The sequence below is a fragment of the Microcebus murinus genome, chromosome 5 (genome assembly GCF_040939455.1).
Source record: "Microcebus murinus isolate Inina chromosome 5, M.murinus_Inina_mat1.0, whole genome shotgun sequence".
In the NCBI taxonomy this organism is placed as follows: Eukaryota; Metazoa; Chordata; class Mammalia; order Primates; family Cheirogaleidae; genus Microcebus; species Microcebus murinus.
This window is the reverse complement of record NC_134108.1, coordinates 35,129,703-35,145,063: the sequence shown is the minus strand read 5'-3', so window position 1 is coordinate 35,145,063 and position 15,361 is coordinate 35,129,703. Positions and strand designations below refer to the sequence as shown.

Genomic DNA, 15,361 nt, shown 5'->3' with positions numbered 1-15,361 from the left:
GAGATCATCTTCCTCATGTCTCTTCTTGTAAGAACACTAATCCCATTCATGAAATCTCCACCCTCATAAGCTAATTACCTCCCACAGATCCTCATCTCCAAATACCATTGCATTTGGGAGTTAGACTTCAATGTAGGAATTTGGGGAGATAAAAACATTTAGTCCATAGCAATGTGACCTAGGATTTCAACAGAGGTGGAGAACAAATTATCTGTCTTCTTCAAAAAATCTTCATAAAAGTTGAGTATAATCATAGAATCTTTGGGGTTCAGACTGGGGAGGTTCCTACATGAGGAGTTCTAGTGTTCCCCTGACCGAGATTTCTAGGAGCAGGTTTTTAGCTCTGTGCTCCCGTGGAAGGCATTGCCCCTGTAGTCATCAATGGCTGGGTCTCAAATGCCATTGGATATGGCTTTGTATCATGGCAGACATGCCTTGAGCCCCAGATGTACACCACCTCAGGGTGAGCTTTGCCCATTCTGAGCCCAACAGTACTACAAGAGACTACTGAACACCACTCTCTTGGAAAATGCAGTCTGAATTATTGAACTCAGCATACTAAATACATATTCATAATTCCATCTTGAAATTTTTCAACATCAGGGCAAATTACTTAATTTCTTTTAGTTAATAAATGAAGCCCTATAAAAATTATGTGTAACCCACACTTGTTATTTATTCTTAAATGGGTATGTGAATCAAAAAGTCACAACATAAAATCACTTTAGCAATAGTTGCCTAGTAATCAAACAATTCATGTGACATGAACTATAAAATGGTTTGTATTTTATTCTTTTATTCTTCTATTATAGTCAGTGGGCATCAAAAGTTTGGTTAGATAGAAAGTCAAGATACTTTTGTAATGCTTATGAGTATGTTATTTTTTAGTGTCTTAGGGAGAACTTTGGGAGATTTGTTTTTTGGATATTACTATCAGGAATGTCAGTGTTTGTCCTGAACACATGGTTTCTTTTAATTTTGAATAGTATGAAACGTGTGGCTAATCAAGTTTTCCTTTTCACAGTAGCTATTAGATAGCTTGGGCCCTATTTGTGACTCATTTATCAAAAACATATTTAACTTTATGGAATATGGTTTTGAGCTTTTGCCTTTATATGTTTGTGTGTGTGTGTGTGTGTGTGTGTGTGTATTCCTACACCTTTCTCACCTACTTTATAAAAAAGACTTTATAATTGCAAAATAATTCATATTTATCTTATAATATTTGGACAACATAGAAAAGCTAAAACAAAATAAAAAACCAAAACCAAACAAACTGGGAATATTTTTGCAGTCTTTCTCTATGCCTATATGCATCTGTTTATTTAAATAAATTGGCATCATAGTATGTAACTCTGTTGTAACTATGTTTTTTAAAAAACAGCATGTCTCTCTTATCACCTACTCTTAATTTATGCCATCCTTCTGTGTTTCATATGTCTTTGTAAGCTACAAAGGCATGAAAAGTGTTTTCGTAAAAATCCTTTTAGAACAAGGGAGGATATATGTGAACTGTCCTTCTGAGAAATAAGGCACAACTTATTTGGTTGTAAAATCATATCTTTTGTAAAGATGGTCGATAAACTGCCAGTGGCTCCAAATAAATTCCTGAATATCCTGATTACACAAGAAATGAAACCAGCCAATCTCCTTTGCTCTGTGCCTAAGCTCTCAGGCTGGAAGGTCCTCCCTTTGCATTTTTACCAGGCCAGGCATCCCTGAGCACCAAACTAAGACATCTCTTCCTCAGGGCCTCCTTCTCCAACTCCTGGGTGTGCTACGTGGCTTCATGGCACTTGGTCCTTCTCACACCACGGTTGCTGAGCACTGTGTGTTACACTGGGCTGCAGCCATCTTAAGCTCAGGGCACAGGTTTTGTTTCTTATGACAGGAACACGATATTTGTTGAATGGATAAATTATCTCTAGACTTTTCTCATCAAAGAAGACTTCTTGGGGTTGGGGTAGGGCAATCTAAGCTAAAATATTTTGAATACTACCCCTAGCTAAGACACATTACCAGGAGGGCCATTAACATGGAGAGAAAAGACATTAGGGCCTAAGAGTTATCTTTTATTACTTTTTTGCTACGTAGGCCCTGGGGCAATGTCTGTTTTTCTAATATTCTTAGCGTAAAGTATCTTTTATTGGCTTTTTATTTCTTAAGAATTAATTTTTTATTTGCTCTTTTCCTCAATCATAAAGAAGATGCATCCAAAATAACAATGTCTCAATTTCTTATTTCAATGAAACTAAATAAATAGGAACTTAAGTAGTCACAATCCTCAATGAACTAGATCCTGCCTGCACTAGACTTTAGGGGGAAAAAACAAATTAAAAAGGGCAAATAATTAAAGAATTATTTTCAAGACTGGCTGCCAGAAAAAAATCCAAAGATCAGTACTCATTCGGTCTATTTCTTCACTCACTGAAGTATGTAAAAATAACAGATTTTTATGATCATGTTTCATCAGCAAAAAATAATTACTTTAATAAAAATAATGATAACAGAAATAATACATTTTAGAAAGATTCTCATAAAGGCTCAAAAAATGATTTTTTTTTTTTTTTTTTGACAGTTTCAGATGATTATTTAATTTGTAAATATTGTACAAATTTTAATAGCTTAAATTGTATATACGGCCAAATAAAAACTTGCATTAACGACTGGTGGGGCTTGTGTCATAGCATCAGTGTGTCGGGCTCCATTTCCTTGCTGAGGCTGTAGACTTGAGCCTATAATTTCCAGGAGTGAGGGTTTCACATAAGCCAGCACTATCCTTGGGACCCTGTTGACCATGAACCGATTGGGAAGATGTGCCCATTTTACATATGGAAAAATTGAGCCCCAGATAAGTTCAATATGATGCCTCAGGTAAGATACCAAGTAGGAGAGCCAGAATGTGAAAGCTGTCTTAGCCAGTTTGATGCTGCCATGGGGTAGGGCCTCAGGCCTTTAGCCTGTGACTCCAAGGATGGGGCAAATGTGAAGGCTAGCTGGGTGGGATGTGATGGCAGGGCAAAAGGCTACCCTTGATTCCAGGTCAGCAGGCTGGGGAGGATGGCCCTGTGCTGGGCTGCAAGGAGCTCCCAGGCACTCCCTGGTGGTAGGACCAGCTAGAGCTGGAAATGCTGTCAGGCCCAAGTCTGGTCTGGAATGGAACAGAGACCCAGAATGGGCCTCCTACCTCTCTCCACCAGATAGAGTCCAGGGGCTGACATGGGCACTCTGTGCCCCCATGCTCAGCACTGCACTTGGAACTTAAGGCCTCCAGGACCCATGCCTGAGAAATCTGTCATCTCCATAGCCTATACCAAGTCAGGCCTAGAGCAAGGGCTCAGGGATGTTTGCAGCAGTGAGCCCTAAAGGGCAAAGGAAGGAACCTGCCCAGTGGCTCTACCCTGTGCTACCCTCCCCTAAATTAGGTTGGGCTACTGTTTCCACCAGATAATAACCCCTCGAATCTGAATAGTTGAGCCCAAGGAACCCCAATGCAGGAAGAAGCCAAAGTGTAGGAGAGGGACAGCAGCCAACATCCCCCACTAGCTTGGGTGTTCCTGGTTGGTCTCCAGCGTCAGGTAGCTCTCCCCCAGCACTGACACCTGTGCACAGAGTCCCATTTATCCCTTTATGCAAAAAAGGCCTGACACTCTGCACTGCCCAAGCCCTTAGCCCTCTCTGTATCCCTGTCCCAGGGGCTCCGACACCCACATCCCTCCTCCTGAGGTCCCTTGGACTACAGTCTGTCGTAACGCCATCATGCAGGCTGCTCAGCTGGGCCTCAGAAGCCCTTCTCCAGGAGCCAGGCTTTGAGCTGCTGGTCAAAGTAGCCTTTAATCCGCAGGGTACCTGTCACCTCATTGACCTGGGTGATGGGTGTCTTCCCCAGCAGTGGCCTCAGAAACTCTTCTACATCTTTCTGCAGGGCCCAGATGTCCCCCTCCACCTTCCGGATGACAGTCATCAGGCGGTTGCCATGTGTGATGTCCCTGTAGACAGGGATGTTATGCATCCGAGAGCGCCGCACAAAGTAAGGCAGGTTGGGTGGTGGGTCTCTGGGAGGCTGCCAGCCGCTAGGGGTGGGATAATGTTCATGCTTTGGGGGTTTGGGGATGCTGGTGGGGGGTAACAGGCGCTCCACAAACTGGTATTCATCCACGGACTCCACAAAGCTGGGGTAACCCGGAGGCCCCTGGGTCTGGCTCAACAGCCGTAACCCGCAGCCCCGCTGGACGCCGGGTAGCCAGCCGCGTAGGGTAACCCGCAACATGGTAGCTGCCATCTTGGAACGCCAAAAAATGATTTTAACATAAGCAGAACATCCTCTTTAGGGGTCGTTTCTGCTATTATGTCCTAAATGCCAATTTAAGTGCTGTGTATAAAGAAAACACATAGTCAACGGATTAGTCATGAGGACACATGCAGGACACTTTGAAACAATTGCTTTTTACTTTCTTATTAAAGGAAACTTTTAATGTAAAGAAGTCAGAAAGGAAATGACTATGTTATAATAGATCCACAAGTAAGGCTTTTTTTAACTGCTAGTTCCCATCTGTCTGCAAGGCTTTCTGAGAAATAGTAATGTTTTAGGTTAGGGTAATTACCCCTCACTGCTGTAACAGGAAAGTCCTCACGTCTCAGTAACTTAGTGTAATAAAGTTTATTTTTTGCTCGTGTGGGTCCAGTTTGGGCTGGGGAGTCCTCTGTCATCTGATAACCATCCCATCTGGACCACAGAACCTCCAAGGTCACTGCCATAAAGGAGGTGGAAGATGGAGAAGGCACATGGTCTTTAACTGCCTTGGCCCAGAAGTGACACGTGTCACTGTGGTTCAGAGTCTATTTGGCCAGATCTAGTCACAGGGCCCCAGAGAACTGCAGGGCAGGATGAGGAATATATTTTATGAGCACGCAAATGGTTGGTGAACATTAACTGCTTCTGCCACAATATTCTTGACAGAATCTCACTCATCCCCTTTTTCTGACTGCTAGTGTGCTACTAAGGTTAGCAGGGTCAAGTGTGGGAGGTAGGGAGAAACTGCGAACATGAGGATACATGTAGTGGATGTCTACTATCTCCTTTGATAGCCGAACTGACATTTCCTTATGAGAACCATCTGTCTCCCACTTTCAGCTCACATAGTGCTGGCTTGGCCTTTCTGCTTCTCTCAGGGCTGGGCTTATGCCCCACACCTGACCAGTCAGAGGCAGCTGTGGGACAGAAGCGCCCTTCTCTCTCCAGCTTGAAGGGCTAGGCATGCCTATACTGCCAACACCTGTGCCAATATAGTGCCTTCCTGAAAATAGAGCCAAACCAGGAGACCATCAAGCCAATAGAAAAGAGACAGAATTTGGGTGGCACTGATAGATAGAGCCTCTGGACCAATCGGTGCTAGTTCCTACCTTGATTTCCACAATTATGTCAGGCAGGTATTCACTTAATTTGGGCTACCTTGAGTTGGGTTTCTGTAACTTGCAACTGAAAGAGAAGAGCTAGCAGTTATCATTCCCCAAAACTTCCAAACATCATCCTTACAGCCCTTTGTCTCTAAATGCAAATAGCTAGCAGTTGTCTAAGAAAGTACTGGTTATTACAGTCTACACATTCACACTAAAGAATTGTTGCTTTTATGATATAGATATCACATAAATGAGTGTCTAATTGTCCTGTATGTGTTCAGGGGTGGGGAACCTGCAGCCTTAAGTCCATATGTGGCCTTCTAGATCCTTAAGTGTGGCCTTTTGACTGAATCCAAATTTTACAGAACAAATCCTTTTAGTAAAGGATTAGATTCTAATCTCAACTATGTCATTCACAAGAAAAGGATGAAAGAAGATAGGCAATAACTTTCTGGTGACCGACACTATTGTAACCTCAGTTCCTAAATCACATGACATTTGTTTACTTTCTTACCAATGGGCTGATTAATTATCTGTCTTTATTTAGTGTTCTAAATCAGAAGCCAAAAGAAGTGGGAGCAGCTGGGGCCAATTTTTAAATTTAAAACTAACAGAGCAATTCAGCTGTCTGATGAACTGAAGAGCAACTTTTCCTTAACATTGTCATCACCACAGCATCTAACCCGCTGTCTTCCAGATGTGCAACAACTGGGCTTTGAAGAGTATGACGAAAGAATCAAACAAGACACGTGGACATCCAAATGAGATAAAAGGATCCAGCAGATCTCATTCCTTTCTTATGTAGTTTCTCTTGTCTGATTCTGTCAACATTTACTAGAAACTTCTATCAGGAACACAGAATTCTTTCTCTTTTACAAGCAAGGCAGCAAATGTAAAGAAAGTTTTATTGTCCAAGATAATTAAATGAATTGAATAAGAATCCACATAAAAAGTCCTTCAAATACCTTCCCATTGAATATTCTCAGGTGATAAGTTGAATCAAGCCAAACTCCTCTCACTACATAGAAAGTGTTGCTGGCACTAGATGGGTGGGTGCTCTGGAAGAATTGGGATTCCTCTTCTACGAGGAGTGTATTCTACATTTCCTTTCTTCCATCTTGGAGTGTTTTTTTCCCTTCAACACATAGAAAGTAAACATTATTTTCTTCCCTATGTGAGAGTGAAGATTTAACAACTCCATTGGCAACAAATGACCATAACTGATACATAACAGATTTGACTCCAAAAGGATGAAGTTAGGCTTTAAGCAGGACTATTCAGGAAGAGAAAGAGGTTATCATTTTATTATTAGCTTATTCTTCATTAAAACTTCCCTTCTGATATGGTTAGCATGATCATCTCACGTCTAAAAAAATCCTGAAGGTACGTAAACCAGATCTGGGCGGAAGCTAGTTGTCTCAGTTGAATATTAATGCATAATCCTAATGATTGGGCAAGCATCTGTTGTCAACAATCAGTGAGTCTTTGTTGAGGATACTCTATGAGCCACATTAAGTGAATGGGAACAGCAGATCAGGTCCCTATGTTGTTCACAATCTAGTTGGTGGGATAATACTAGCATAGAGTAAGCACTTGCTAGTAGTTAGAGGCAGTATACCATCAATACTAAGTTATGTGGTATAGACTAAAACTCTCAGAAAAGAGGCTGCAGTCATAATAAATGACTGTGAGATTCAGGAGTTGTTCAGGGATTTCAAGAAAGGCTTAATCATAGATTGGTGCACCTCACCCTCTACATATGCCTAAAAAAATACACACCCTTAGTGACAAGATAGACTGGATTTGGGAATAGAGGTAGCCCTGTGAGATTGCATCATCCCCGCTAGGAAACAGGGTTTGTATTCTGCTTATTGTGCCTTTGTTGCATACAATTTATGCTCATTATAGAGAATATTTACCCATAATCTATGCTATCCTTTCTTATTCTTATAAAAGAAATCTCTGAAAGGTAAGAGGGTTACTTTCCCGAGAGAAATACAGGACTCAGTGATGGAAGAGGCACTGCGGGACAGGGAGAATTGCCTGTGAAATCAAGCTTAGGCCAAAAGATAGTCGAGCAGCCATATGTGAATCGTTCCCTCACATAGAAACCATGGTGTGCACTGGATAATTCAATACAAAACATTAGTCATTTATCATCCTTAATTATCAGTCATCTCTAACTGCATCTGGTTTGCATTTTTTATTAGAAAGGGTTTTTATTTTTTGAGATGGACCCAGGCATTTATTTCTCCCATTCCTGATTTCATTTTGTTATTCTTTTTAAAATTCCATCACTAATTCCCATGATGTGAAGAGGTTTCTATTTCATAAGACACAATAAATCAAGCAGCGCCTCTGTCGTAACGTCGTCCTTACTGTGCATTTGTCATAGGCTCTGGATCGCTGAGTTTACTCAAGGTTAGAGAGTCAAGCCGCTTTGAGGACAAACTCAGCCAGTGCCGTGGGTATGCACGTAGCCCCATCAGAGGAGCCGAAGGTATAAAACTTCAGTCAACTTGAGGGAGTACAGCTGCTTTGGAAAAGCCCAGTGGCAAAAACTGACCCTGGAACATTTTGGAGTTTGAGGGCTGTTGTCCTGGTACTCTGGACAATGTACGATGTCCATGTCACGCTTTTGTATATAGAGTTGATGGGTAATAGTCTTCTCTCATACAATAATAGTAATGGCTAATATTTATTAAGAATTTTCTACATGTTCTGCATTATGCAATGTGCTTTTTTATTATACATTGTCACATTCAATTCTCACGTAGACCCTTTCATGGAGGGAAATATTATTTATATCTTTTAGATGAGCCAACTGTGGCTTTAGAAAGACATAGTTGCTTGTTAATTTCTCAGCTGGGGAGTCCCTTGACCATGAAGGCAGAATAAATCATAACCCTAAACCTGCAGGAGGTAGGCCAATGTTACCATGTCTCCAGAGAGAATCATTTTAACCATGAGAATCCTAGGACAAGATAGGTAAGCTCCCAGTTTTTTCCCCTATGTTATGGGGTTTCTTTTCTTACTGAAGTTGTAAATTTGTATGTTTAATTTTTAAGTGATGACTGTGTTTAACAATTGGCTCATGAAACTTCTGAAAATTTAACACTATGCTTTTGTGAGCTAATATGAACTGGCTCCAGCACATAACTGCCTATATATATATATATATCTATATATATATATTTTTTTTTTTGAGACAGAGTCTCTCTCTGTTGCCTGGGCTAGAGTGCTGTGGCGTCAGCCTAGCTCACAGCAACCTCAAACTCCTGAGCTCAAGCAATCCTACTGCCTCAGCCTCCCAAGTAGCTGGGAATTACAGGCATGCGCCACCATGTCTGGCTAATTTTTTTCTATATATTTTTAGTTGTCTGGCTACTGGGTTTTAAATGTGGTTATCAGAGTGATGTTTCTTAAAGCCATTACTCAGCTTTATTCAGTTATGGTTAATTTCCATACTGCAAATAAGCAACTATAAATGATATTTCTTTACATTGCTGCTGTTTCCCAAAGACTTTCTGATGTGTTAGGGCAGTGGTCCTCAACATTTTTGGCACCAGGGATTAGTTTTGTGGAAGACAATTTTTCCATGGTATAGAAGGAGGGAGCAATGGTTTCAGGATGATTCAAATGTATTACATTTATTTTGTACTTTATTTCTGTTATTATTACATTATAATATATAATAAAATAATTATACAACTAGCCATAGGTTGGGGACCCCCTGCTCTAACCCTTTTTCCTTCCCAGAGCACTCTCCCTTTTCCCTGACCCCAGTTCACCTATGTCTGAGCATGAACATCTTTTGCTGTGGAAGATCTTCTATGACCCTTTGCACTAGGTGTAATCCCTTCAGTTAGATCGTCTGCTGTTTACTTCCATAGTACTCTGTACCTCTGTTTTCCTAATTTTCAGCAAATTTTCATCATTGGTTAAATGTTTTTATTATTATTTTATTTTAAAAATAAATTTTATGTATATTTAAGGTATAAGACATGATGTTATGGGATACATACAGATAGTAAAAAGGTTACGCTAGCAAAGCAAATTAATACATTCATTATCTCATACAGTTTTCCATTTTTTTTGATTATTGTGGCAAGAGTAGCTAAAATCTACTCATTAAGCATGAATTCCATATACTGAACAATTTTATTCCCTGTAGTACTCATGTTGGACATCAGATCACTAGACTTGTTCATCCTACACATCTGCTACTTTGTTTCCTCTGACCTATATTTCTCCATTTTCTCTACTCCCAACCCCTGGTAACTACTGTTTTGTTCTCTATCTCTGTATATTTGATTTTTTTTTTCAGATTACTCATATGAGTGAGATCATGCAATATTTCACTTTCTATGTCTGACTTATTTCACTTGACATAATGTCCTGTAGGCTCATCCATGTTGTGGTAATTGACAAGAAAAATGACTGCCCTTTTTCCATTCCTTTACCTATCCTCATCACATCATTTATCAAGGTCTGTCAATTCTACCTTCTACCACCTCTCAAGTCCATCCCTTCTTCTATGTTTGAATTTCTACTACTGTGGTTGACAGTCTAATTATTTCTCAAGCAGGTTACTGCATCTACTTCATCTGGTCTCCCTGTCCTCAGTCCAATCTCCAAATCACAGCTGTGGTACCAGGGGTCCTCAAACTTTTTAAACAGGGGGCCAGTTCATTGTCCCTTGGACCGTTGGAGAGTGCACACTGTGAGCCCCGGACTAGTCAGCTGCTAAGCAGGACAGGCAGCTGCGGCAAAAACACCCGGTGGGCTGGATAAATGTCCTAGGGGGGTGGCATGTGGCCTGCAGGCCATAGTTTGAGGATGCCTGAGCTAGACCATGCATCTCCTTGCCTGAAGTACTTCAATGATTTCATGTTGTCTACAGAGTTAATTAAGCTCATGCTCTTTGGCATTCCAGATCTTTTATACTTGGTTCTTATTCACATCTTCAGTCTTATCTCAGGTCACTTACTTCATACTCTAAGCTTCATGGAATCACATGACTTTAGCCTTTTGTACGTACTGCTTCCCCTGAAGGACTGACATGGCCTTTTCTCTTTTATTTGTCCAGCTATAAACTCTTTGCTTTGACTACAGTGGAGGCACCAATCTGAGATTCAGTTCTCCTACTCTGGCCTCCCCATAGCTCCCTGTGCTTACTTTATCTTGGCATTATTCACATTGTATTCTAGCTCTCTCTTTATTTTTCTATCTCCTCCTAATCTCTCAAAGAATTATAAGTTATTTGGAGGCAGGAGCTGAGCCTGATTTGTACCTAGCTTGGTGCCTGGCACAGAGAGGGGGTTTCAATAAACACTCATTGAATGAATAAATCAATGAGTAAAAGAAAAAGAGTAAATATCTCAAAGTTTCCTACTCCCTTTATTAGTTCACAAACTTAGTCAAGTTAATAGTTTACCAATTATAAACCATCATAAGCTCTATGCAGGAACTCACTTTTGTTCTAACCAAACACACAGTTCTTCAAAGACACAAATGACATTAAATGTTTTGTAAATGAACCCACTGGAGTGCAAGAAGGAATATTATATTGGAAAACATTAAACAACCTGAAACAAAAAGCAGATCATTTCCCAACCACAAATTGCAAATTAAAGAAAAAAAATTCTCAACCAACATTAAAACCTACTTTAAAGTAAATACTGCCAATACTTTAAAGGGAGGGTACACCAAATCAAAGGGACCCAGACCAAGACTGCAGAATGAAGACAAATAGTGAACTAAAGAACATTAGCCAAGAAAACAAAATGTCAGGAAGCCCACTAGGACAATGAAGGACAATGAAACAAACTCAAGAGTTTTAAAAATATTTCATTTCTATAAGGTTGCTCCATTGTTTTTGTTTTTGTTTTTCCTCATAAGCTGATTCCAGAGACTTTTCCTTTGTAGGAAGAGGCTACAGCTGTCATTTTATCATGGTGCGTGTTTTTTCCCACGCTCCATAGGCAATGAATTACAAAGGAAAAAGAGCCTTGTAGGAGGCAGGGGCAGGCTGGTCATGCTTTTAAACTAGGTAGCAACATCTGAGGCCCAGCTAGAAAAACGACTTGAAAACTGGATTCTTCCCCATGTACACCCCCCAAAAGAAATGCTGAAATTCCTTCCCCCTTTCTTTCTGTTTCTGCAAATCTTACCTCTTCACAACTTGTCTCAGTTTCCCCCAGCTTCCAGCTACCCCAGAGATTCCAGCCACTTTGGCATTTTTCTCCTGACCTCCCTGAGAGCTTTGGAATCAGAATTTTCAATTATTCATATTGTTGTGTTATAGTTATCTGTAATTATGTTTTTGTGTGTAAACATTGTCTCTCTAATCAGATTATCCCCTCTGCCAAGAACTCTGCCATTGACTTTTAAAAAATATTTGACAGTTATTAACACAATGTGCAACATATATAGTAAGCACTCAGTAAAATTACAGTTAAATTGAATTAAATTTTATGACAGATGATTTTACCCTTTCAAAATTATTAATAGAAACAAAAATTAGAATATGACCATCTTCATTGTCCCTGTATATAATAAGTATTTATTTTCTCCTTCTCTTGTTTTTCAAATTATAAGTAGGCATTATACCACATGAGTGGTTTTCAACCCTGGATGCATATTTGAATTATCTGGAGAATTTTTAAAATATCAATGCTAAGGCCACTACTTAGACCAATTCAACCAAAAGGCATAAGGAGTTTTTAAAAATCCCAGGTGATTCTAACACGCAGACAGGGTTAGAAAGCACTGTGCTACGCCAATTGATGAGTCAGTCAATCAACAACATTTACTGCACACTAGGGATAATGTATTCAAGATTATCATGGTAACTGCTCCTGTGGGCTTCTATTAGCTGCCTAATACATTACGGTGTGCCAAGTTGTATATGAGCTTTTAGGCTTCTCTAATATCCAAATATCCCCTTCTTCATCTACAAGTACTTTTCTTCTAATCATCTTTATAGTAAACAATATAAGCATCTTTTAACTAGAGAGTAAACTGGGAGAACCAAAGTCCAAGAGTTTAGGGAGTTTAGTGGGAACACATGTTTAGATTGGTTTTATATACTTAAAGGAAAAATGAGAATTGACTTACTTTGCTAGAGAAATCAAATCCCTAGTGTTACAGCTCTTTTAGAATTTGTCTAGCAGGTTTTCCGGTCCTCATGGGGAAACGCCCCGCCCCGCCCATCTCCCCTCCCCGCCCCGCCCATCTCCCCTCCCCCACCCATCTCCCCTCCCCCACGCCCCACAGTGCGCGCGCATGCACGCACACACACACACAAAATAAGAAAAAAAAAAAGAGAAATCAAATCACAAACCATTTCCATCAGAAACCCTCATCACTTTTTATATTTAAAATAGCTGGTTGTTTCTGAAGAATGAGAATTAATTTTTGATTATTTGGATAATTGCATAAATTCCTAGTTTTGCTTTTATTTACAGACGAATCCCACGTTGTCTTCTTTTGGCCTTATTTTAAAGTTATTTATTGAGCTCTCACTACATATTAGACTCTCTGCAAAGCTCATTACATATAATCTTATTTAGTTATCAGACTACCTATTTGAACCATGTGCTAGTGTAACACCTGTTCCGTATGTACACAAGGAAACTGAGGCTAGAAAAGATAAGAAACTTACCCCAGGTCACACAGTTACTGAGAAGCAAAGGTAGGAGTCAGTCCCCATCTGTCCAGCTCCAGAGCTCTTGACCTCTGCACTGTGCTTCCAGGAATAACTTCCACCACCTGGTGCTGTTGATTAAAGAACTGAATGAAATGCTTAACCCGAAATTCAAGGGTAATGGAAAAGAAATAAATTGTAGAGGTTTTCCTGTTCATTTAAGTTCAACTGTAAGTCATTTATGAATTTATGTCTACAGTAATTGTGTTTGTAACTTTCCACTAGAATGTGTTTTGCATGATCTTATAAAATTTCAAAGAAAATTCATGGGATTTTTTTCTCCCAGTGTTAAAAGATGGGGAAGAGCAGAAATCTGGCTTTAATGCACAATTTATTTACAAGGAAATCATAGAATATCTTAATACAACTGCATCAAGTTTGAATCCAGTGACAGTTCAACTCCTGGTTCTTGAACACACTGTGCCATTTCATGCCTCTGTGAATGTGTACATGTCTATGTGTCAAATTTCAGCCAATCCTCCAAGATGCTCAAGCATCTTTCCCTTTGTTGAAATCTTTTCACTGCCCAAGATTCCCAGTGAATCTTTTCACTGGGAGCTATACATTTTCCTTTATGCCCCTGAGCTCAGTCTGTACCTTATGACTTGCTCTGTTACAGGGTTCACAGATCTCATGGCAATCCAATCCCGCGTGTCTCTCTTATGAGGTGGGAAGCTTCTTTGGTGCAGGGCTATTTCTTGATCCTTGTATCCCTAGTGCCCAGAACATAGTGTATGTTCAACAGACGGTTGAATTTTTGAGGGAACTATGAGTTAGACAAATTGGAATTTACCTAAGAGATCATGCTGTGAAAGTTGAGCAATGCCTTCATCCTGATCTGATTAGATGTCTACTACATTTGAAAACCTGTCACCCCCTAAAATTTTTTTAAAAGAAGGTGTAGGTATACATATATAAATAAATACATTTAATGTTAAATAAAGATAGGGCCTTTCCTGGAAGCAATTAGTTGATTTACAGTGCCATTGGCAGCAGTTTTGTGTATATGGGAATGTACGAATGTAAATCTTGGTTTTATGGAGTCATTTTCTCTCTTTTGAAAATTTGGGATTCTATGTAATATTAAAATTTAATACTCTGAGACATGCTTATAACAAAATTTGACTAATACACAAGGCTGGTTCATTCTGACATTCATCTGTGGGGTTTCCGCAACTGAAATAACCACTTTAAGAGAGAATTAATCTATACATGTGGGATGTGGGTGTTAGTTTGTTAATATGGGAAATATTAATAGCATCTGAATCGGCCTCTTTTTTCAAAGCTTTCTTTGAAACAGATGTGCTTTCTCAGATTGAGAGAGATTTGGAGCAATGTCTCTTGGGTGCACTGAGGCCCACCTGCCTAGTGTTGTGCTAGGTCATTCGTGCAGGTCTTTAACACAGAAGAGCCAAGGTGTCATATGGCAACTTGACTGTTTGCATAGAAGCCTAAGGAGCATAGTTGCCTTCTTTTGTGTTGAAATATTAAAACTCAAACAGTTATCTGTCAGTGTAAAGAATGCTGAGCATCTTGATGATACATTGATGCTTTCCTTTAGTATTTTCTAGCCTTAAAATCACCACATGGATATTCATTCAATTTTTTGAGATTATTTTATTTGTTAAAATTCCTGCTTCCTAAATTGTTAATATTAATACATAGCTCATGTTTTTAAGTGATCTAGAATAGAGGTTTTTAAAAAAAAAAACCTCATCACCTGTGTCTATGAGTCTTAAGAAACATTTATGTTACATGTAATCATATGATTTTAAAATTTAAGAAGCTGTGCCAAAGATATAAAGCAGCCAGTTAAAGTAGATATTCAGATGACTCAAATTTAAAGTAGTCTTAGCTGGGTATGGTATGTGCCTGTAGTCCCATCTACTCAGCAGACGGAGATAGGAAGATTGCTTGAGCCCAGGAGTTCAAGGCCAGCCTGGGCAAACTGTTGAGACTGGGCAAGCTATTGAGACCCCTCCCCTACCATCTAAAATAAATAAGGTAGTGTTATATTGAAACTTTATTTGGTATGATTAATCATGATTGCTCACTCATAGTGCTTGGATTCTCTATGTAGATTTAGTTTTGATTTTAATTTAAGTTCCACATCTGGTTTTCTGGAAAATGCAATGAATACAATCATTTGTCTTGGTGATTTCTAGAAATATCAGATAATTTTACCAATCCAGTGAGCCTGTTTTCAATTGGATACTGGAATTCTCACAGATAAATAAAATGATACACTCTTAA

The 15,361-nt window shown here is 39.5% G+C and overlaps 1 protein-coding gene and 1 non-coding gene across 2 annotated transcripts; one reads left to right on the top strand and one right to left on the bottom strand.

Annotated features, from left to right (window-relative positions):
* Positions 1-2,581: 2,581 nt before the first annotated feature.
* Positions 2,582-4,288, bottom strand: LOC109730850 (large ribosomal subunit protein mL49). Its single transcript, XM_020287376.2, has one exon. The coding sequence runs from the start codon at positions 4,280-4,282 to the stop codon at positions 3,782-3,784; it is 501 nt and encodes a 166-aa protein (XP_020142965.2). The 5' UTR covers positions 4,283-4,288; the 3' UTR covers positions 2,582-3,781.
* An 8,253-nt stretch (positions 4,289-12,541) lies between these two features.
* On the top strand, positions 12,542-12,605 carry LOC142871257 (U7 small nuclear RNA). Its single transcript, XR_012919511.1, has one exon. It is a non-coding gene; the product is annotated as a U7 small nuclear RNA (small nuclear RNA).
* Positions 12,606-15,361: the final 2,756 nt, after the last annotated feature.